Raw genomic sequence first — 23,137 nt, forward strand, 5'->3', positions numbered from 1 at the left:
TACATGGTAATTGTCATCAATTGGGAATGGAATCAGGGCATCTAGCCCCTGAAAGCACAACTGGGAGCAATGTGTAGAAGTGGTTAAGAGACAAATTTTGACTTGATGTAAGGAAAAACTGACCAATAGAGCCTTCCAAGAGGGAGGCAACTGCCTGGAAAGGTTGTCTTCAGCCTAAGCTGGATGACCACTTGTTGGGTGTTCTGCAGCAAGGATTCTGTTTTCAGATCTGCACGGTGCTCCATGGTCACTGAGGCCTCCTCTAATTCTGAAATACAGCAATTTCATGAACCTAGGTCTCCTCTGACTTCAAGGCCAAGACTCTTCACACTATATTACATTACCTCTTGCTATGAAAATTTCAAAGTGGTTCCCCAGTCTCCAGTCACAAGTGGTTGTTCCTTCCTTAGATTGCCTTGTATTTAAAGTACTTATAAGTACTAACCTTCCCCCTTCCCCACCTTTGGGAACCACAGATATAGAAAAGACAAACCTCCTCCTTCTCTCTACCCCCCTCCAGAAAAAAGACAAATATCCATTTTAAATTAGAAAAAGTTTTATTTCACTTATGTTGTTGGAACTGTACTGCAATATAATACAACACGGTCAATGATATTAAGACACTTTTTGCCATAGGTTTAAGATGATTCTCCGTCATGTCAACTTCCCGACTTTCCTTGACAGTCTTGGAGATCTTTTTAGAATTTGACAATATGGGCACACACACTGATGTCTGGAGAATGCAAAGAAGGATTGAGCTCACCAGATATAGCCCTTCAAAAACAAAAATATCCCCTTAAAGGAGAAACTGAGTGGGAGATGATACAGAGGAAGCAGAATTCATAGGACATAACTTATCAAATAGCTGCCAATCAAATAAAACCAAGACCACACCATCTCCATTCTCTTTTATTATTTTACAGAGATTTGACACAAAAAGTCTTCTTAAAATGTTTATTTTTTTATACTGCCAAGCACTGTCATCTGGGAAGACTAAGGACCAGTGGACACTTGGTGCCTAGGGGCTATTGGGGAAAAGGGCGATGATGCTGGGCAGATATGGTATGCTTAAGCTTCCAGAGTCAGTCAGTTAATATTTATTAAGCACCTACTATATGTTAGGCACTGTGCTAAGTGCTGGGGATACAAAGATGCAAAAGACAGCCCCTGCCCTCAAGGAGCTCACACTCTAAAGAGATACTCACCTTCCACCAGTGAGGTTTATCCATTCTGAAGAACCAAAAGGACATCCATTCTATGGTTTCTCTGAGTGCAAAGTAATTTCCAGTACCAAGGATTTAGGGACCCAAGACACAACCTCCTAGCTAGCCATTTAATTACATTGTGATGCTAATTTGGCAATGCCATGGTGGAATGTTAATCTAAGAGGTCAAATTTTACCATTAATAGAATCTGATGGGGAATAACATTACAGATTTACTATGAACTTTAAATGGGGCTTCAAAAAGCAAGCATTTATGCCGAAATATATTCGCTGACTACTCCAGAGTTTTGGTAAAATTCTTCATAATGATGGATGGTTTGTTACATGGTTAATATCAGTAGATCTTGATTGATCATTTCATTTCCATAGAACATAAGCTCCTTGAGGTCAGGAAATATTTCATTCTTATTTTATTTTTGCCTTGTACAGTGTTTGATGTGTAGTGCTTATTTATAAATGGTTGTTGGATTGAATGATTGCTTGATAGGTGATAAATACAGAGATCTGGTTAGGAGAAATCATTTCCATGGAAGGGATATACAAGCCTGTATTTTTTACCTCGACTTTTGGCAAGTGAAGTACAGTTATATCCATCTCGTGCACTTTTTTTAAGGGGGTGGCACAGAAAATGTTGCTAAAAGCACATCCATAAGTCAGTCAAGTTATTTCTGATTCATATTAGAAATAATAACAAATCTTCAGGGTAAGACAGGCGCCAGTTAGTCCTTCTCTATTTGCCTCATCCCAAGCAATCTGGACTCAGTCACAGACTCTTGCTGGAAGGGACCCAAGAGGCCAGCTAATCCATGAACAAGAGTCCCTTGGCACCGTTGCCAACAAGTGGTCTTCTACCTTTTGCTTGAAGCTCTCCAAGGAGGAAGAGTCCACTCACTCACAACTGAGTGTTTTTGGAGAGCTGATTGTGGGAAAGGTTTCTTGCTAACATGAAAATTAAATTTGTCCCTAAGCAGTTTCTACTCATTGCTTCTAGCCCTGTCTTTTGGGGCCAGGTAGAATCAGTCTAATCTTTCTTGCATGACAGCCCTTGAAGGCAACTCTGATGTCCCCCTGCAGGCATTTCTTTTCTAGGCTGAGCCTTTTGGGATATTTCATGCCCTCTCCTCAGGTTAGGTAGGGCCCTGACCCAAGAGATATGAAAGAAAGGTCACTTTTTTGGGTCTTTTTCTGGTAAGACTCAATGTGGAGACTTCCCCTCCTCCTAGGTAAGGGTTGGCTACTCATCCTAACTTATGGTCTTAGAGTCTCCCAGAGGCACTGAGATGTTAAGGTGGCCACCTGTAGCTGCCAAGCTAGGGTGTTATCAGAGGAAGGACTTGAACCCAGGCCTTCATTACTCCAAGACTGGTCCTCTATGCTCATAGTTCATAGATCTAGAATCGGAAAGTCATGACCTCTGAGGACATCTAGTCTAATCCCCTCATTTTCCAGACAATGATACTGAGAACTGAGGAGGTGAAATTTCTCCTAGGCTGTCCTGGTGTCAAATATCAGAGGCATCATTTGAATGACTGCATAGCCAGGGTTCTTTGCACTGAATCACACTTCCTATTTAGGAATTAGCAGAAGGGATATTTACAATAATAATTTTTTTTTCTTTATGATGAGTGTATAATAGCACAAATTGTGAAGGCCAGTCTAGATTAGCACCATAGGTGATTTAATGGGCTAGGAACCATGCCGCAAATGGCAGAAGTGAAAATTGTGTTCATGTAATCCCAAGAGTTTTACTAATTATTTCCCCAAATCTTGTAGTCAGAGACCATGTGGTCAAGATCATCACCCATCTGCAGAGCCACTGGTGAGCTAATTCCTAGACTGGCTTCACTTGGAAATGTGGCATATGTGCTGCCTCAATGAAAGGAACGTCTGCTCTTAGAGTGTTACTCTACACAACAAATAGTTCGCCATTGTGAGTATGCAGGTTTAAACAGCTGAAAACATAGGGTGCCTGTATATTTACATAGGCAGCCTCCTATAGGTCCTATGGAGGGGAGATATCTACCAAGAGCACTTCTACAATGCTGAAAATGGGGGCATACATTGACCCCACAGATGACTAAAATGGCCTTAGGAAAGCCAAGCTACTTATTTACCTGAGTTTTCTTTAATAAAGGCCAAACTTTTTTTTTTTAATTAACAAATGTGAACTGGGAAATTGGAACGCTAAAAAAGAGAAATCAGGAAATATCTAGGTCTGTGTATTGTATGTCTTCAGGTGGGGAAGGCCCCTCCACCTGTCCCCATAGAAATATCTACACATTTACTTTTTAAGCCAGAGCTGAAAAGGCTTAGTGCTGTTTCATATTAAAAACTAATTTAATGATGATTATTATTATTATTATCAGACTCATTTTGGCAGGTAAGGGAGCTTGTAATAGCTCGTTACAAATAAAAAAATAAGCTAAACTGATTTGGCATTACAATTCTGCCAAAATTGGTATAAGTGATGGAAATGCCTCATGCCCACAGCAGGTACTAAATAAATGCTTATAGACCTAGAAAGTGGAATTGTTGCTTTTAAATAAGCTTTTAAACTTGATGGCACTTTTTTTTGAAAGAGCTACATGTAAAAGCAAACCTATGCCTATAATTCAGAAAAATACAGCACCCCCTTCCCAGGTTCCATTGGGGTCCTGACTTCTGGAATAGGATTAGTTTGTTCTTCTTGGTGGCCAAAAAAAAAAAAATCTTCCCTGGAAGTTTAAAAACCTTCAAATCACAAAGTACACAACATTTCTAAATACAATATATAATCTTCACAACTAGTATCTATAGGGACCACAAGAACATTCTGGAAGTGAATGGTTAATTGGGGAGAAAATGTAAACACAAGACCACTTCAAACACACAGAGTTTTTAACCCTCAATGCCCAGCCTCATGTGAGTAAGCTGGCCAGTTGGCATTCAGAAACACTGAATATTCAGCAGGCCCTGTAGCATCACTTTGGTTAGATCATTAGGTGAATAGAACAATGCAAAGTGTTTCTTCAATATGGCACCCAACTGGAGAGTGGAAGCAGTGATACACATACATGTTGAATAGCTCCTATCGATGCAGTCCATAGCAGATTACCATTAAGCTGCTGAATTATCAGTTGAATGACTAGTTTTTAAAGCAAGGTTTCTGAGGCCATCCACCACTTTTCTCTTTGACTTCGATGTAAGTCAGAGGAGCTCCACTGGACTAGTGAGTACTCAGTGCAATGAAAATTTGGTACTATGACAAAGGTCTTATGACCAATCACGATTTATTCAAACGTCATTTTTGTATCTTCTTATAACAAAGCTTAAGAGTCCATCGACACTTTTTGCAAAGAGATCCGAATATTTCTGCATTACTAAGTGCAAGAATAAAGGGCCAATATCGACCATCAGGCAAAATCTGCTAAGTGAAAACCACTTAACAATTTATTCACACTTAAAAGAAAACAAAAGTAACAGAATCATTTAGGAAGAGATCCTACTCTAAGGTGAGCATGGCAGATAGGTTTCCTGTGCCTGAAAAAACCAGCAGCCATCTGTATGTTCACAGAGAAGAAAGGCTTGGAGGGAAATTGATTAATATATAAACAGATTATTTTATAGCCTTTCATTTATTTGGGGGCAAGGGGCAAAACTTAAATAGATTACAATTGCCACAGTGCCCAAAAGGAAGGAAAGAAACAGTGGAGTTTACTGGCTATTGAGCATAGTTTTAGTAGGTAAAATTTCCTATCTAATGTACCCACATATGAAGATTTTACAGATGATTGAGTTACTGAAAAAGCAGGCTTCTAATTTCATGATTTTTAATTCCATTACCAATTAAAATATTAAAATAAATTGAGTCTGTCAAAGGTTGTTTACCAGTGCTACACAGCAGCATCAAGATCCAAAGGATAAACAAACCACTGAGAATTTCATTGGAAAATTTGATTTTTAAAAATAATTATCAAAAAGTACAAATCCATTCAACTCTAGCTACCCTATGACACCAATAACTGAAGGCAGCTTTCTTCTTTCACTAGCAATCCTCCACCATTCAAAGGCAATTGCACCTCTTCTGCAATCCCACCAACACTGTTTGGGGTGGCGGGATACAGTAAGTGTTTAATGGAGACTTTATATCTGTGTGCCTCTTGCTACTGTACCCACTCACTTCAGTTTCATCTGAGCAGAAAGAGAACCAATGAATTGGTTCTTTATGAATGGTTCTTTAATTCTAATTAAATTTAATTCTTTCCAATTCTTTAAAGAAGGAGAACCAATGAATCCTGTCAATGGAAAGGCCAGATGGTAAGAGGAAAATGACCTGCATCCCTTGCAAGACTACTTGGTACATCAAACAAGAGAAAGACCTTGGACCTATATTTGCTCTTAGCAAAATAACTTCATCTATTGCAAATAATCCACAACATGGTACATTTCCAAATTCCTTCCTTTCCTTGAGAATAAACCTAACGTAAACAAAACAAAACAAAAAACCCAGCAGATGGGACTAGCTGTTTTTGCCAGTACAAAACAATGATAAAGGGATGTTAGTTTCCAGGACAAATAAAATTTTAAAATATTAACATTGAAAAAATACAAGTAAATTTTTATTAAAAATATATGTACTCCTTACTTTAAATCTGTCTGTACATTTTGTTTTGTGTGAAAAAGAAAAAAAAAGTAAAGGCATTAGACTACCTAGTTATTTATAATGTATTTGGTAGAAGCATGTTTCAGTCAAACTTTGAAGAAAGTTAAGTTATTCTGCTTTCATTTGCTCCCGAATATCAGAAGGTAGCGTTTCAAACAGTATATCTTCCACAATAAAGCCAGAGCGCTTCAGCGCCCGGCAGTCACCGAGTTCTGGAGGGAGGACTTCTAATTGATTGCCTTTGACCTCCAAAGTGGTGAGGAATACTAAGTTCCCGATTTTTGGTGAAAGGACCGATAAGTTATTTTTTCCAATCTTCAAAGTTTTCAGTTTCTTACAGAAATACAATTCATCAGGGAGGCTCTCCACTTTGTTAGAAGTGATGGAAAAATACTGTAAACTCTGCAGCACTCCTATTTCCGGTGGGATAAACCGAATGTCATTGAAAGACAGATCTAAGTGTCTGATTTTGTTGCATAGAAAGAGGTGAGAAGGCAGCACCTCTATTTTATTGTAACTAAAAGTCAGGCGCTCCAGGCTGGTGAGCTTTTTGATATGCTCCGGGATGTAGGCGATGCTGTTATGCCACAGTTTGAGAACCGTCAGCTTCCGAAGGTGCTGAAAGCTCATGATTTCTTCTATGGATTTGAGGTTGTTTTCCTTCAAGTCCAGTTCCTGGAGGCTGAGCAGGCTGAAGATGGCATGGGGGATGCGCTCCAGATCACAGTGGACCAGCTCCAGCTCCGTCAGGTTGGTCATTTTCTTCAGGTTGTTGAGCATGACGAGCTTGGTGCCATTGTTATGGATGTACATTTTCTGAAGGTGGCTGGAAACATCCACGACAGCTTGTGGAATTTTGGAGATGTTGCTTTTGAGTAAGAGAACTTTCAGGTTTTTAAGTTCCCGCAGAGATTCAAGAGTGATGTTCCTGGAGATGTCATGACCCAGAGAACCGTACAAGTAGAGTTCCTCCAGATTCCTGAGGCTGTACAACCAGGGGGGCAACTCTCGGAAGTCATCAAATTTGACACTCAAGATCTTCAGGTTTTCTTTCAGGAAGCTCAAAGCAGCACTGTGGATTTTGACAGAGCACTGGTGCAAAGAGAGCTCCTGGAGATTGCTGAGTTGGGCGATGGTGGCTGGGATCATGACATTTTGGATTATTTCAAGTTTCAAAGACTGCAGTTCAGTGATGTCAAAGACGGTGTCTGGAAGGCCAGAGAGCATGATCAAGGGCAACTCCAGGCGGTTCTGGGCATTCACCTGCAGCTTCTGTCTCAGTTTGTCAACTGTCCACTCATTATTTAAGTTCAACTGTTTCAATTTGTTTTCACTGACTTCGGACAGGAACACCGCAAACCTTTTAGAGTAGAGAGGGTCATATTGATCGATCATATGGAGCAGAAAAGCAAAATCATTTTTCACATCTGGTATATCATCAATTCCCGTTTCTTGCCTAACATACTCAAAAGAATATTCCTTTAGGGACCGGTAGAATAGCCAATATAAAGTGTAAAGGCACGTTAGTCCATAGATGCTTACAAAACATAAGTAGCAAAAGGAAAGTTTTGAGAATAAGTGTGCCATGGTGTGATTGCAGGAGAAGTGTTTATACCCAGTCATGTCCTGAATGTCAATGTCACAGCTGACTGTAAACTGGACTTTGGGAACCAGGGCGCTATTATAACCAATGATGATCAGGAATTTGAGTACTTTTAGGACAGTCTGGCGAACGTACATGCTGTAAAGAATGTCTCCTTCTTCCACATGCATCCTGAACTTCTTTACCTTTTCAAAGAGGGCCTTGGCTTGCTCACCTTCCTTCTTATCCAGTGCCCCAGCGGAGGTCTTGTCAACCACAAACTTCTCAGGTATGGACTTTAACGACTGAGATTTGACCAAGGTGTTATCAGTAGCTGTCTGGGAGGGATAAGGTGCCTTTTGTAAGTTGTTCTTCCTGTTATCTTTTTCTTCAGAATCTTCCCCAGACACCTCAGATAAAGCCCTGGTAGTCCAAGGAGAGTCGAAACACTTCCCCAGGATGGAAATGAAGTGTTCTATCTTTGAGCTGGAGCCTGGAAACTTGAACCAAAAGTTGCTGCAAAGCATGAAGATGAGGGTATGGATGAGGACGAGGTAAGGGAAGTACTTGGCATACCAGTGGAGGGCCTTCTCGTAACATATCTGGTTTATAAAGCTGTACTGCTGGAGGTCCAAGTCAGTCTTTCGCCCCTTCATTTCCACAGTTGCAGGGCTGGCAGATGGTTGTGGGGGAGGCGGTGGTGTCGAAGTGTCCATGCTATGAGATGTGTTAGGGAGGGAAGAGTGGTTCTGAGAAGCTTGTATGGTTTTGGGGAGGCAGATTATCTTGTCTTGCATTACCTGAAACATAGAAATGATATTTTCAAATTATACTGCCCCAAGGACTTGTCTGTGTTGGGAAATCAACACATAAAACTGCTTAAAGGATTAGAGATTTGGACCTGGAAGGAACCTTAGAGAGGCCATCAAGAACAACCCCCTCATTTTACAGATGGGGAAACTGAGGTATAGAGTGGCTAGTTGATGTTACTAGAGTCACAAAGCTATGTGTCTGAGCAGGGATTTGAACCTATCCTGACTCCCAAGTCTAGGTCACTAGTCACCATACCACCAAGTGCCTCTGTTATGCAGGGCTTTAGCCACTTTTCCATGACTCTCTCTGGAGGAACACATCTAGTCCTATCTTCCATATTTGCTCTCTGCCTACCTGGGTGAGAAAAGGAAATGCTGGACTCTCATTACTGATACACAGTATCTCAGTGTTGGACAGGTACCCTCGGAGACTGCGTCGTCCAGCCAGTACTTGAAAGGTAACATACCTGACAAGTAGTCATTCGTTCTTTATTGAACAGTTCAAGGGAGGGGAAACCTCTAATTCTCCGAAGCAGGCCAATCTACTGGTGAATAGCTATAATTGCTGGGAAGTTGCTATTCCCTAAAACAAGACTAACTTAGCTCTTTTGCATTGAAATTATAGGAAAAAAAATCAAACCCAAGTCTATTGCCGAAGGAATTTTTTTCACCAGGGTAAGCCTTTGTTTTTTTTTTTTTTTAACACATGGCTTTTACTCCCTCCCCAAGAGCTCAGCATGTTTAATGCACCTAGGTACATTAGTAGGCTAAATGCCCTCACTCCTAGAATACTCCCCCTCCTCATCTCTGCTTCCTGGCTTCAAGTCCTAGCCCAAATCCTACCTTTTACAAGAAGCCTTCCCAAACCCCATTGAACTCTGGTACCTTCCCTACACTGACTCTTCAATTTTTCTTGTATATATCTTATTTGGACATGGTTGTTCTCATGCTGTCTCCTCTATTAGACTGCAAGCTCCTTGGGGGCAGGTTTTGTTTTGGTTTTTTTTGCCTTTCTTTGTATACCCAGAGCTTAGCACAGAGCTTGGCTTTTTTTTTTTGGTTTGCTTGTTTGTTTCCACTTCATAGTATTTTATTTTTTCCAATTACATGTAAAGATAGTTTTTAGCATTTACTTTTATAACATTGAGTTCCAAATTTTTTTCTCCCTCCTTCCTCCCACGATGGCAAGCAATCTGATATAGGCTATACATGTACAATCATATTAAACATATTTCCACATTAATCATGTTGTGAAAGATGAATCAGAACAAAAGGAAAAAAAAACATGAGAAAGAATAAAAGAGAAAAAAGGGTACGCTTCCATCTGCATTGAGATGCCATAGTTCTTTCTCTGGATATGGACAGCATTTTCCATCATGAGTCTTTTGGAATTGTCTTAGATCATTGTATTGTTGAAAAGAGCTAAGTCTATCAAATGTGGTCCTTGTACAATGTTGTTGTAACACACAGTAGGCTCAATAAGTGATAACTGACTGCTTGGTGGGTCAGCCCATGGAACCCCATGGGTTGGGACAAAAGACCCAAGACTTGTGACAGAGAAGATAGCTGGAAGAGAGGATTTTAGCATCAAAGATGGACCAGTTAGGAAGACCTGGCTAACAGAATCTGATTCAGTTAGAATGAAGAAGGAGAGGATGGCAAGATCCTATGTTACCACTGGCCATTTTCCTTTTACTTATAATAATTTTATAATACAAAATACATTATTGTAATTAACTCTTTCCCATTCATTTGATCCCCGATTGCTGTATATGTGTGTATAAACACATATGTCTCAAGATGCCATAGTTTTTTCTCTGGTGTATGTGTGTGGGAAGGGGCTCCCCTCTGACTTCTCTCATCTTTCTCTTGGACTAGTGATTTAACAAATGTGGAGAGCTTCTGGTGATGAAGTTCCCTCCCCCAACTATTCTGTAATTTGAGGTCTTTGTTGCCTGGAGCAGTAAGATGGAAGGCAACCTGCCCAGGGATCACATAGCCAGTATGGGCCCTAGGTGGAATTTGAACTTAGGTCATCCTGAGTTCATAGCTAGATGGCTCAGTGGATAGAGTGCTGGACCTGGAGTCAGGAAGACTTGAGTTCCAATCCAGCCTCAGACACACATTAACTGTATGACCCTGGCCAAGTTACTTAATCCCCTGGAGAAGAAAATGGTAAAATCACTCCAGTATCTTTGCCAGAAAGACCCCATATGGGGTCACAAAGAGTTGGAAGCGACTGAACAACATCCTGACTCCAAAGCTGCCCCCATCTGCCATGCCACCTTGTCTTGCCCTTTATACCCCCCTTACTTTTCCTTTAGGCTCTCACTTTTTAAAAGCTGTCTTACCCTTTTAATAAATCTCTAGAATACAGCCCATTAAAGGAATAACTTTTTTTTGACAGTCCCTGATAAGCAGACATGTACCACTCCATACATTTTAAAAGGAAGCTCAGGCTTCAAAACATGCTGTACAGGAAGCGTACAAGGGATGGGGAGAGTTCAGAGCAGACAATGGGAGAGGTGAAAGGAAATAGCCATCATATTGCATACAGCCTAACGCCAACACTAAGCCCCAAATAAGGAACATCAGGGGCCTGGTCCTCTTGAACGCCCTCTTGCCTCATTTTCTATTTAGTCTCAATATTAACTCAGTTCTATTTCCTTTGTCACTGATTTTTCTAGCTAGGCTATTGTCTTGGCCCTTAGGAATCCCCTTCTCCACTCCTCCTGTGTCTGCTTTTCTCTTGATCTGAAGTAGGGGGGTTGGCTTTGGGGTCCTTAGAGAAAAGTCTTCTTTGACTGGAACTGGCTGGGGAAGGTGGCATGAAGGACATTTCCAGGTTGTAGGATGAGAGTCAACTGGGATGAGACATGACTGAGCTGGGGGAGGATAAGGAAAGAGGGAACCTGACCCAGCCTAGCATTCCCACACCCCAAATTTAGATCAAGAGAAGCAGACAGAAGAGGAGTGGAGATGTGGATTCCTAAAAGCTAAGACAATAATTAATGGGAGGCATTCAATGAAAATGCAGAGTCTGAAGACTGAGTAATGTGTAAGAACAGCCTGGAAGCCAGTGTCCCTAGATCATAGAATATATGAGAAGGAGGAAGGTGTATGGAGCCTGGAAAGGCAGGAAGGAAGTAGGTAAGAAAGGGCTTTAAAAGCCTAACAGGATTTTACATTTTATTCTGAAGGTAATGGGGAACCACTGTAGGAGAGTGACATGGTTGCCCCTGCAATTTGACAGCTGAGTGAAAGATAGACTGGAGTGGAGAGAAAGTTGAGGTGGGAAGGACAATCAGAAGGCAAGTTTACAGGTAGAGATGAAAATCTGCATCAGGGTAATATCAGAGGACAGAAGGGGATGTGTATGGGAGATGTGATGAAGGCAGAATCAGTAGAACTTGGCAACAGATAGGGTGGGGACAGGGAAGGAGAATGAGGTGTCCAGTAAGATACTTAAGCTATAGGTCTGGGTGACCGGGAACATGGTGGTGCCCTCACCAGTAATATGGAAATTAGGAAGAGGAGGTTTGTTTCTAAGTGGTAACTCCTGAAGACCAACTACTAAGGCGCTGAGGCATTGTGATCCGCGTACCTGAAGGAAGGCTCTGTACTGGGGATGTCACAGAGCCCTAACATACTGAAGGATGCAAGTTGGGACACCTTGTAGAAGTGAGGTGGAGTTACAACAGAGGCATGTGCATTTTGCAGGCCTTTGAGCATTTACTGGGGTTTATAGTTTCAGTTTTGGTTTTTGTTATTTGTAATTACATTTTTTCTTTTATTAACCTTTTTACTTAGATATTTTAAAATTTTGATAGCTTTGGTGTGTATATCATATATTTTTTTGGAGGGTAATTGGGGTTAAGTGACTTGTCCCAGGTCACACGGCCAGTTTTTTTTTTCTTTTGTTAAGTGTTTGAAGTTGGATTTGAACTCAGGTCCTCCTGACTCCAGGGCTGGTGCTCTATTCACTGAGCCACCTAGCCGCCCCTTATCATATGTTTTTATATCATGTATCATATATATATATTTTATATCATATATTTGTTTTTATATATATTTCCTTCTATTTTTTTCCCTCTTCCCCTACCAAGAAAGCTACCCTGTGCTACAAAGGATCTGAAAGAAAAGGAAGCAATATATCTGGTTACATACCAGAGAGGCAGGAAAACCAGCCAACACATTAACCCAGGCTGAAAATAAGTGCAGTGGGCCAGATCTACTGCTGCCCCCTGCCCACCTTAGCAATGAAGAGAGGGAGTACATATGTTTTAGCCATACGTCATGACACATCAAAGAGCTGTGCTTTCTCCAGAGTGGGTCCCTCGCCATTCTCAGTTTAGATCTTATTATAGAGACTTCATGAGTTGTGGTGCAATGGATAGAGAGCTAGGCCTGGAGACAGGAAGACCTGAGTTCAAATTTGATCTCAGACACTGACAAGCTGTGTGACCCTGGGCAACTCACTTAACCTCTGTTTGTCTCAGTTTCCTCAATTGCAAAGTGAGAATAATAACAATCCCAGCCTCGCAGGGTTGTTGTGACAATAAAATGAGACAATATTTATAAAGTGTTTCGTAAATCTTAAAGCACTATGGAAATGATATTATTATTTTTTTATTATTAGGACCCATTGTGTCTATGTTTTATTTGATCAGGAATGAGAGACTCGATCACCACAATCCAAAATAAAATCATTATGGTGTGCTTTCCAGGAAAACATCATGACCAATCCCCCCCCTTCCCCCCAACAAAATAAAGCAAAACAAAAAAGGGCAAGAATTGACTATAAGTACCAAGTTGAAAAGACGAGAAATTTGCTCAAATGAAATATTAATGGGCTGTATTAAAAGCAAAAAAGAGTATCAGAGGAACAGCTAGAAATAAAGACTGGAGCAACATAAAAGTGCATCAGCCTATCTGGTTATACAGCAGAGATACCGCTGGCCCCGGTCAGGGGTCAGAATGTGAAGACAGGCAAGTCTGATTGTTCCTTCAGATACAAGCGGTCAGACAGTCTCTAGGAGACTTGTGAAAGCTTGAGGAAGGACTCTGTGGCCTTCCCCTTGTTTTCCCATTCAATTGAAGGTCCCTTCTCTCCAGCATCTAAGACTCTCCCCTCACACTCTGTAGCTCACCAACATTTTGTGTAGCACAAACTAAACACCACATCTGATTCTGTGGCAAATACACAGCTTGGGTTGAGGAGGGTATGTGTGTATGTGTATGGGGAGGGTGGGAAGTGTTGAAAAAATGACAGGCTTGCAATTAGAGGACCTAGATTCAATTTCTGCCCTAATTATACCCTAGGTAAGTCACTAATTCCTCAGTTTCCTCATCTGTAAAATTAGGAATGCTTATAATACCTACCTCACAGCGCTGTTCTAGAAACTCTTTGTAAAAAATAAAGGATTATGGAAATGTGAGTCACTGGAATTATTAAGGGCAGGAGAGATAATATTAGCAAGGCCTAAGTTGGGTTCTTCCAGCACAGCTTTATGAGTTATTATCTGGAAGCGATATCTGGAAGGAAACTGCCTTGTTTATGGTATAACACAAGGGCAAAAACAGTAGTTCAAAATAGTAACATGGCTATTCTAGGACTACAGATTTATGCTAGAAGGGAGTCCAGGATTCAGGCTTTTTTTTTGTACTTAAATGGATACGATGTGTGCCCCATTCTCCTGCTTCTCCTACCTCTTTAACCCTTCCTTCTTTGCTTCTTTAGGTGGTCATCAAACCCTTGGTGATTCATGGGCTCCGAGATTGTCTCTCTCACCTCCCTTTTCCTTTACAACAGAATGCACTCTTGTCATGACAATTATAACCCCTAGGCAGCTGACCCCCAAATCTTCATTTTTGTTCTTTTTATCTATTCTCAGCTTTTGAACTATTTTGGGATATAACAGACCTGAGTTAAAACTCCAACTCCACTGCGTAACTGCACAACCTTGGGGAAGTCTCCCAATGTCTCTGGGCCTTAGTTCTCATCTGGACAATGAGGCTGTTGTGCCCAGCGGTTTGACTTGATCGACCTCTAAATCTGTGATCCTAAGTTATGTGTAACTTCAGCAGGTGAGAAATTTGGTCTCTTGGATGGCAAGATAAGCCCCAGTAAATGCAGGTTTTGTTTTTGGTTCAACCCTTTCAGTCATGCTCAGATTCAATAAAACTTTATGGGAAGAAATGAAGCCGTAAAGGGATGGTAAAGATCGTCCCTGTTATTACTTTTTCATTTGTGGTTGTTGCTTGTCCTTTGTTCTCCAAGAGGACCACAAGATCAGGAAGATGGATATAAGTGAAGCAGGGCTGTGCCGAGTCACCAGCATCACTCTCTCCTCCGGAGCCACCTGGGTCCAGTGGCCAGATATTCATCAGGACGACTGGAGATGGCCCGGCTCAATTATGGTAAAGGAGGCTTGCTTCACAGAACCATCGCTAGTATCTCTGCTCGTTGAGTAGGGCAGCTGCCATCGTGCTAAGGCACAGACAGAACCACCCTGACCTCTACAAGCTGTCTCCGTCACTGTGGTACAAGCAAGGACCCTGCCCTTCAGTGTGGAAGGAAAACAACCCCTTCACACATGCTCCTATAAGGAGTTGTTACTGGCACAGCTTCCTGTCTGTTGTGGGAAGGTTTGCTTTCAAAAATAAAGTTCAGAGCTATGTTACTATCTGGAAATAACACAGAGGGTGTGAACAGAGGAACTGTGGGCTAAACATCGAAAGACTGTCCCACCACCCCATCAAAGCAAACTGCTATTTGTTTATCCAACAAAGGTATAATTCTCAGGAAAAAAAAATGTGGACCTCTTCTCAGAATAATGCTTCTAAATGCATAAAAACCACAGAAGATTACACAGGAAAACCAGTTATATTAAAATGTAGTTAAAAACAAAAACAACCCCCCCCCCAACAAAAAATAAGTTCACAGATTCTAGGTTGTGATTCCCCCTAACTATAAATTAACTGAGAGGAGAGGGATTTTTTAATAGGGGGCACTAGTGCTGTGGTCATTTGGTCCATCTAAATAAGGTCATTTTACTAATCTTTCATTTATTTTAAGGTAATGAGAAAAAAACACTTGGATAGATGATAACGGCCACATTGGCAGAAGACAGGCAGAAAACATAAAACTTAACTGATTCCACAGTAAAACTTGTCAGTTGTGCAGAGTTAAAAAATACTCGAAAATCAAAAACACAGATTTGGCCAGTGTGCACAGATAACAGTCTGGTTCAGGCAATATTTCATCTCGAGTCACTCCAGCTTCCTATGAGATAAAGAAATTCTTTCTCCCAATATTTATTCTCTCCCCCTGCCCCACACCCCAATCTGCCCAAGTGATGGCAGCCTGATTAATTCTTCAAACTGACTCAGGAAAGACACAGAGAGGAGTAGGGAAGACTGTGCCATGGCTGATGTCTGCCTTTGGATTCCGAAGAAAGATGAAATAATGGCTACTTTTACTGGGAAGGGTGCCCTGCCCTACAGTCTTCTCTCATTCTTCTTTTCAAAATGATTCTTAGCACCCTGACTTTGGAAGGGGGATATCAGGAACTGAATATGAATAGAATTGTCAATTTTAATATTTTTTTGAAGGGGGGAAGGCAAGTCAATTTAGGTTAAGTGGCTTGGCCAAGGTAACACAGCTAGTATCAAGTGTCTGAAGTTGGATTTGAACTCAGGTCCTCCTGACTCCAGGCCAGTGCTCTATTCACTGCACCACCTAGCTGCCCCTCAATTTTAATTTTTTTTAGAGCAATTGGGGTTAAATAACTTACTCAGGGTTACACGGCCAGTTATTTCTGGGGGTGGTGCTAAGTATCTGAGCCCGGATTCAATCCCAGGTCATCCCAACTCTGGGGCTGGTGCTCTTACTGAGCCACCCGGCCACCCCTAAGCAATTGGGGTTAAGTAACTTGCTCAAGGTTACACGGCCAGGTGTTTCTGGGTGGGTACTAAATGTCTGAGCCCGGATTCGATCCCAGGTCATCCTGACTCTGGGGCCAGTGCTCTTACTCACTGTGCTACCTGGCCACCCCTCAATTTTAATTTTTTGCTCCAGTTCTGTTTAGTGAATTGATTTCCAGCAAAAGTAAAAGGCTCAACAATTATAATCTTACTGAAAATAGATTATGGTCATGGAGTAGGAGCCCCATGTTCCCCTCTTAGGAGAAGGTGGACTTGGAGGAACATGATAAAAACCAACTTAATAGAATAAGGGCTATTTCTAAAGAATTATCTCCACCCCCAGCTCATGACCCCTCTCATCAACCAAGTGAACTGTTGGTCCTAGGAGTTTTAAAAGCTTTCTTGGTTAGGAAAACCTGTTTCAAAAGTCCAAATTATAGAAGTTTCAATAGCAAGAGAGAAGTAAAAAAATTTTCATAAGTGATTATGAACTTGAGCAGGGATGCCACATGCAAGTCATTTGCAGATTCTGAAATACATTTGGTAATGATGCTTTTGAAATAATGGAATTTATAGCAATCCTTTGAAGTAGGAAAAGGGGAATTGAGATTTCAGCCCAGAATTCAAGTGGTGCCCTAAGAACCTACTAAAATATTTAGCAGCAGAATCCAGAAATGATGGTGTTAGCTTCTGCAAACAGAAGAAAGGCAAGCATGGCAGGGTAAGGGGAGACTTTACTGGGGAAACATGAAAGACACGACATGAAAGATTTGGGACAATAAATAAAACTCTGGCAATTTCATCTGAATTTGCCCAAATCAAGGCAACATCCCCAGATTATTCTAGAATCCTGCAATTACCTCAGATTATACAGAACTGGCCTGAGAAGGAGATAAGGATTTTGAGACACTATACTGAATAGTCTGAGTAGATTGATGCAGTGATCTGCTGCTTTTGACCAGTCTCCACTGTGGAGAAAGTTAAGCTAGGAAGAGGGCTGGTTAGAGGGGCTAAAGGGGAGGCAGGAAACAGAAGGCAGAAAGAGCCAAAGAAGAAATCAATTAGATCAATCAATAAGCATTTATTAAGCACACTTACTTTGTGTTTGGCACATAGTATGATAGGAGATGGCACAGATGGTCTCCCCGACTCTAGAACTCTGTAGAAAACAGAGGCCACCCTTCCGGCCGGTAGTTCTGGCATTGAGGGTGTGGCCACTACAGTCACTGCCTGTAGCTAACAGCTTAGCCATAGATGACTCCAGCCTGAGGGATGATTCATTCCCCTATTCCCCAAAACATCCAACAGGTGGTTATCCACACTGTTTGAAAGGTTCTCTGGGAGGCAGGATGGGGGAACTCAATATTACACAAAGCATCTTGACCCCTGGGCTGGCTCCACTCCTGGATCCTTTTTTCACTTTGGGCTCTTCTCCTCCCAGTCTGATCAATCTTTCTGAGTCCCTTGAAAGCTCAGCACTCATAACTCTCTCCCCTCCCTCATGTGAGTGAATGTCTGGGTTCTCTTCTCTTTTCTTTCTACACTCTCACTTGGTAATCTCATTAGTTACCATAGGTTCCACCATCAGCCTTACGGAGATGGCTCCCAAACCTACAGATCTGCTCTCTAAAAGCTCTCTCTTGAGCTCCAGATGAGCATCTCCATCTGGATATCCCATAGGCATCTTAAACTTAACATTTCCAAAACAAAACTCAGTTATCTTCCCACCCAAACTCTCCCATCCTCACCTCTCTCGTTCTGTCAAGGCCAGCACCTTTCTCTCCTCCAGTCACCCACATTCCCAACCTGGCTGTCATCCTTGGATCTTCACTCTTGCTCACCCCCTATTCAATCAATGGTTGACTTATTGACTACCCCCTACAACATCTCTCATATCTGTCTGCTTGTCTCCATTGACATGGTTGCCTCTCAGTTAAGGTCCTCATCACATCTCTCCTGGATTATTTTGAAAACCTCCTAAACTGTCTCCAGTCTCTATACTCTCCCACCAAAATGATAATCCTAGTAAGTACAAGTCTGACCCTGTCACTGTCCTGCAAAGGAAGGAAGGAAGGAAATAAGGACGCAAGTCTGTATTAGGTGGCTATTTTACAAAGAAATCTCATTTTATTATCACAACCCTGGAAGGTAGGTACAATTATTATTCCCATTTTACATTTGGGGAAACCGAGGCATCAAGGTGTTAAGCGACTTGCCTAGGGTCCCACAGCTAGTCACTGTCTGAAGCCACATCCAAACTCAGGTCTTCCTGACTACAGTACTTTATCTGCTGTGCAACCCTCACTGCTTCAGAAGCTTCTAGGGTTCCCTCTTGCCTCTAGATTAAAATACAAACTCATTTGTTCTATATTTAAAACTCAGACTGGCTCCAAACTATCTTTCTAGGGTAATTACACATTATATCTCTCTCCGAACACACATTCTACACTCTAATCAAACCAGGTTTACTTGATGTTCTAAGTAATAGCCATCTCCTTCCCGTCCCCCAGGCCTTTTCCTCCTCCTCCTCCCAGTCTCTTGGAATTCACTTTCCTGACTGATTGAGTTCCTGGTGTCTTCCCCCTCTCAAAATTACTCTATATTGATTGATTACTATTATATTTATATTGATGTTGATTATTTTCTATTTGTCTTTACCTTGTATTTACTTATGTGTACATGTAATGCACTGCTTCTTCCCACACTCATCCCAAATGTAAGCTTCTCTCTCACATTTTTTGTCTCTATTTACTCTGTCCTCAGCACACAGTAGACACTTTAATAAATGTTTGTCGAATTGAATTTATTGAATCACATCTTTTGAGAACTGCAAGGGACCCCTGTTGCCACCAAATGCAATCCAAACCCGAAAGGAATCTCCACCAAAACACACCCAAGAAAAGGGTGTTCCGGCCTCAGAGCCTGAAGACCCCCAAGAAGGGGACCTTACCAGGTGGCCCATTCCATTTCACACAGCCAATGTCTTACAGGAATTTCATGTTAAGCAGGAAGTGGTAAAGTAACAGAACACTGTGGCAAACTCGGGAAACCTTGGGTTCCTTTGCCTTCAAGCAGAGAGAAATTTAAATACTCATCAGCAATTATTTAGCACTTAATTGTGTGAGCTACCAGGCCTAGGATCAATATGAAAGTCACAATTTCCATTGTCTAGAAACCATTACTTTTCAACAAAGGACATAAAATAGGACATATATTACAAAAACTCAGATAACTTTGTCAAATACTCTAAGGCTTAAAAAACACTTCCCTCATAGCCTTGTGTGGTAGGTGGTAATGCATTATTTTACCTATTTTGGGAGTGAAGAGTATGAGATTCAGTGAGGTTAAGATATCTCCCCCACAGTACCTATGTCAGAGCCAGGACTCATTTCCAGGGCAGTAACGCCCAGGCCACTAACATATTGTCTTTTTAATTAATCTAGCAAAAAGTCATTACAAAGCTCCCTAGACCCATAGCCAAATACATGACAGGAGTCTATTGTTGGGGCAGAATTTCCTGAGGATTTTTAGAGGTATTGTATCACACCACATTTAAGCCAGAACAACATGTACCACAGCAAACTTGGAAGGACAAGGCAGAAGCCGGGGTTAGCGTATGGTCAAGACTGTTCTCAGAAGTGATCTATTCAGCTGCTTCAAGCTCCACTAATGGTCTTGGGCAGACAACTCCCCAAACTATATATCCAGGCCTCATCTCTCTCCTGATCTCCAGAGTTCAACATTCACCTATTAGACATCTCTTGAGATGAACCACAGTCACCTACAACCCAATGAGCTTTCCTAAAGCTTTAAGACAAAAGGGTTAATGGGATTAGAGATTGAGAGACCTCAGAAATCATCTAGTTCAACCTTTTCATTTTAACAGATGAAGAGACTGAGACCCCAAAAGGCAAAGTGAGCTTGCCAAGGTCACATGGGAGGAGTGGCAGTCATTTTAAGTAAGAATATCGAACAAAGTAAGCTTAAAGGATATTACAAGTGGGTGTTGCCAACCATCTACAGAATGTACGAATTTTTGGTTGAGCACAATGCTTTATCAAAGGCAACTTAACAACAGAGAAGAATTGTCAGAAACGATTGTGCACAGTTATAAGTAGCAAATCAGAATTTAGAAGAAACAGAGGTTTTTCTACCTTAACTAACAGAACACCATATAGAAATCTTAAATAACTCAACGCAAATTAAACTAGGCATTAAGGAAATACAAAAGGCAAAATGCCTGATGAATCAAGATTTTAAAAAATAATTAATATCTATACCATACAAATTACACACAAAAATTAATAAACATCCTATGAGACATCTTTTATGAGACCAATATAATCCTAATAGCTAAACGGAGGAAGCAGGGTATAATGGATAGTGAACCAGTCTCAAAACTAGGATGATTTGGGTTCAAACCTCACTTCTGATATATACTAGTTGTATGATCCTGGGAAATTCACTTAACCTTGTAGTGCTCTGGGCAAATTCTAAACCTATAAATTGCATAGAAGGCAATGGCCTGCATTGGTAGAAGGGATTTCCTCACCAGGGATTGTGATGGAAGACTAGTTTCCTACAAAGAAATGGTGAGCTCAATGATCTTAGAACAACATGGAAGGATTTAGATTCAATAATGAAGGGGAAAATGAGCAGAACCAAGAGAAGAGTGTATACAGTAACGTCAATATTGTTTAAGAACAACTTTGAGCAAATTAGCTATTTTGACTATTATACACGCCCAAATTACCTATAAAGTACATATGAAGAAAGACACTATCTGCATCCAGAGAAAGAATTGACAAATAGAAGTATGTATAATGTGGGAAAGGAATATTTCTCTCATATTTAATAAATTGTTATTTTATTAGGACTAATGATTTTCCCCCTTTCTATTTCCTCATCCAGAAATCAGCCAGTGTGGAAAATCTCTTTTAAAGATTTACTCAGGCCAAGATCTAATCAGACAGTAAAAGAAATCCTAAATAGAGGCTAATAGGTATATTCTTGCTCATTGTGTTTGCTCAGACAGGCCTGGAGAAAGGTTGATTCTCCCTATTATCAAGATAGGTGATGTGGAAATTGATGTCTCTTTGAGCAAATATTGAGTAACTTAAGTCATGTACCCCAAGGCCTTCATTTTAATATAGCCCACACTTGTCTTTGTGTTAACCAATCTGAGTTGATTGCCACCCTTCAGGAATACCTCCTTTTGAAGGGCATATAAAGTATGATTCCACCAACATTAGGGATCTTTGGTCTGAGATAGATAGCCTAATGACCATTTGTTTATTAATAACCTGCTGGCCTTATTAATAAAATGATTAAATCACTCAGAAATTATGTCTCTTGAACCTTTTTAAATGTTACAATAGACTAATTATATGCATATATGTGTGTATATATATGTGTACATATGTGTATACACACACATCTATTTGTGTCTAATGGCGGTTATCTCTAGGGGGAGGAAGGAAGAAAAGAAAAAAGGAAATTTACACATTAACTTTGCTGTCTATTTAAAAGAAATCACAAGCTATACAAAGTAGACTTTCAATTTCATGTGTAATCATTTTTGATTATTATACTATGCTATGGAAAAAATATTAAAAGTTATCTCAGTCTGATTTAACAATTTCCTTCAGCAATATTTGTTGACTTGATAAGAGTCAAGAAAGCAGATGATAAAGAGTTACTAGTCCTGCTCACCCCTAGACTTAGGCAGGGTGAAATGATGGGCAGAAATTTTTCGTTGGTGGTGAGGTCAGTGGGCCAGCATATGGCTGCCATAGAGGTCAGGAGAGTGTGTTGCAAAGTGAATTCCTATTCAGGTATGGGTTGGGCTGGACAGCGAAGGGCTTTAAATGCCAAGTCCAGAAGTCTGCCAGGTCAATAAGTATTTATAAAGTATCTACCAGGTGCCAGACACTACATGTGCTAAGTGCTAGGGATACAAACAAAGTCAAAAACAGTTCTGCCTTTGAGGATCTTACAGTCTAATAGCAGAGGACAGGAAGGAACAACAGGAAATCCCTGAGCAATCAATCAGCAAGAATTTCTTAAGTGCTTACCATGTGCCAGACATCAACCTAAGCACTGAAGATACAGAGAGGCAAAATGGATGCTTGACCTCAAGAAGCCTACATTTTAATGTACAACATTTAATTTACAACATGTAAAAAAAAATTCCTACTTACACATTACATGTAAAGTGGATGCAAGGATGCAAAGAAGGCATCAGCAAGGGGGGGGGACAGGAGAGCCCTCCTGCAGAAGGTAGCATCAGAGCTAAGTCTGGAAGGAATTCAGAGATTCTAAATTGCAAAACTAAGGAAGAAAAACATTCTGGGCATAAGGGTCAGTCAGTGCAAAAGGATGCTGGGCATGGTCTGATCCATGCTTTAGGAACATCACATTGGCAGTGACATCAGCTAGTCGGCTATCAGTAGTTCAGGCAGGAGGTGACAAGGATTTGAATTAGGGTGGCAGCTGAGGGAGTGGAAAGGGAAGAATTTGGGAGATGTGGTTGAGGCAGAACTGAAAAGACCTGGTGACTGATTAGATATGGGGGTGTGGGTGAGGGAGAAGGAAGAATTAAGGCTAACTCTGAAATTACAAATCTGGGTGACTAGGAGAATGTTGGGGCCCTTCACAGAAACAGGAAAATTAGGAGGCTTTATCACCACATGATTTAATTCTAAATTACTTCTCCATGTGCTAGTCTTTTCTTCCCAACTAGGCTATCGACATATTGAGGACATATTCCCAGTCTAATTTCTTTTTTTTTGTCTTCAATGGTGCTTTCTGCAGTTCTGGGAAGGAGGGATGTTTAAAGGATACTCATTGGTTGATGCTACACAGTTTCATTACATACACAAAATTAACCCTCAGCTTACCAGTGAGCAGATTTCCATGCTTTGTCTTACACCAGCTGAGGTTTTACCATA

At 40.9% G+C, this 23,137-nt stretch overlaps 1 protein-coding gene across 1 annotated transcript in view; it reads right to left on the bottom strand.

The window, feature by feature from the left end:
- Positions 1-538: 538 nt before the first annotated feature.
- LOC138165102 (volume-regulated anion channel subunit LRRC8C) overlaps positions 539-23,137 on the bottom strand; it is a 105,291-nt gene continuing 82,692 nt past the window's right edge. Inside the window, exon 3 of the mRNA XM_069093271.1 lies at positions 539-8,249. Within this exon, the coding sequence (XP_068949372.1) occupies positions 5,976-8,249 (2,274 nt within the window). The 3' untranslated portion in view covers positions 539-5,975. The remainder of the gene's footprint in view (positions 8,250-23,137) is intronic.

The sequence above is a fragment of the Petaurus breviceps genome, unplaced genomic scaffold (genome assembly GCF_028583685.1).
Source record: "Petaurus breviceps papuanus isolate PSGF00001 unplaced genomic scaffold, PetGlider_PUasm1.0 207, whole genome shotgun sequence".
Classification (NCBI taxonomy): Eukaryota; Metazoa; Chordata; class Mammalia; order Diprotodontia; family Petauridae; genus Petaurus; species Petaurus breviceps.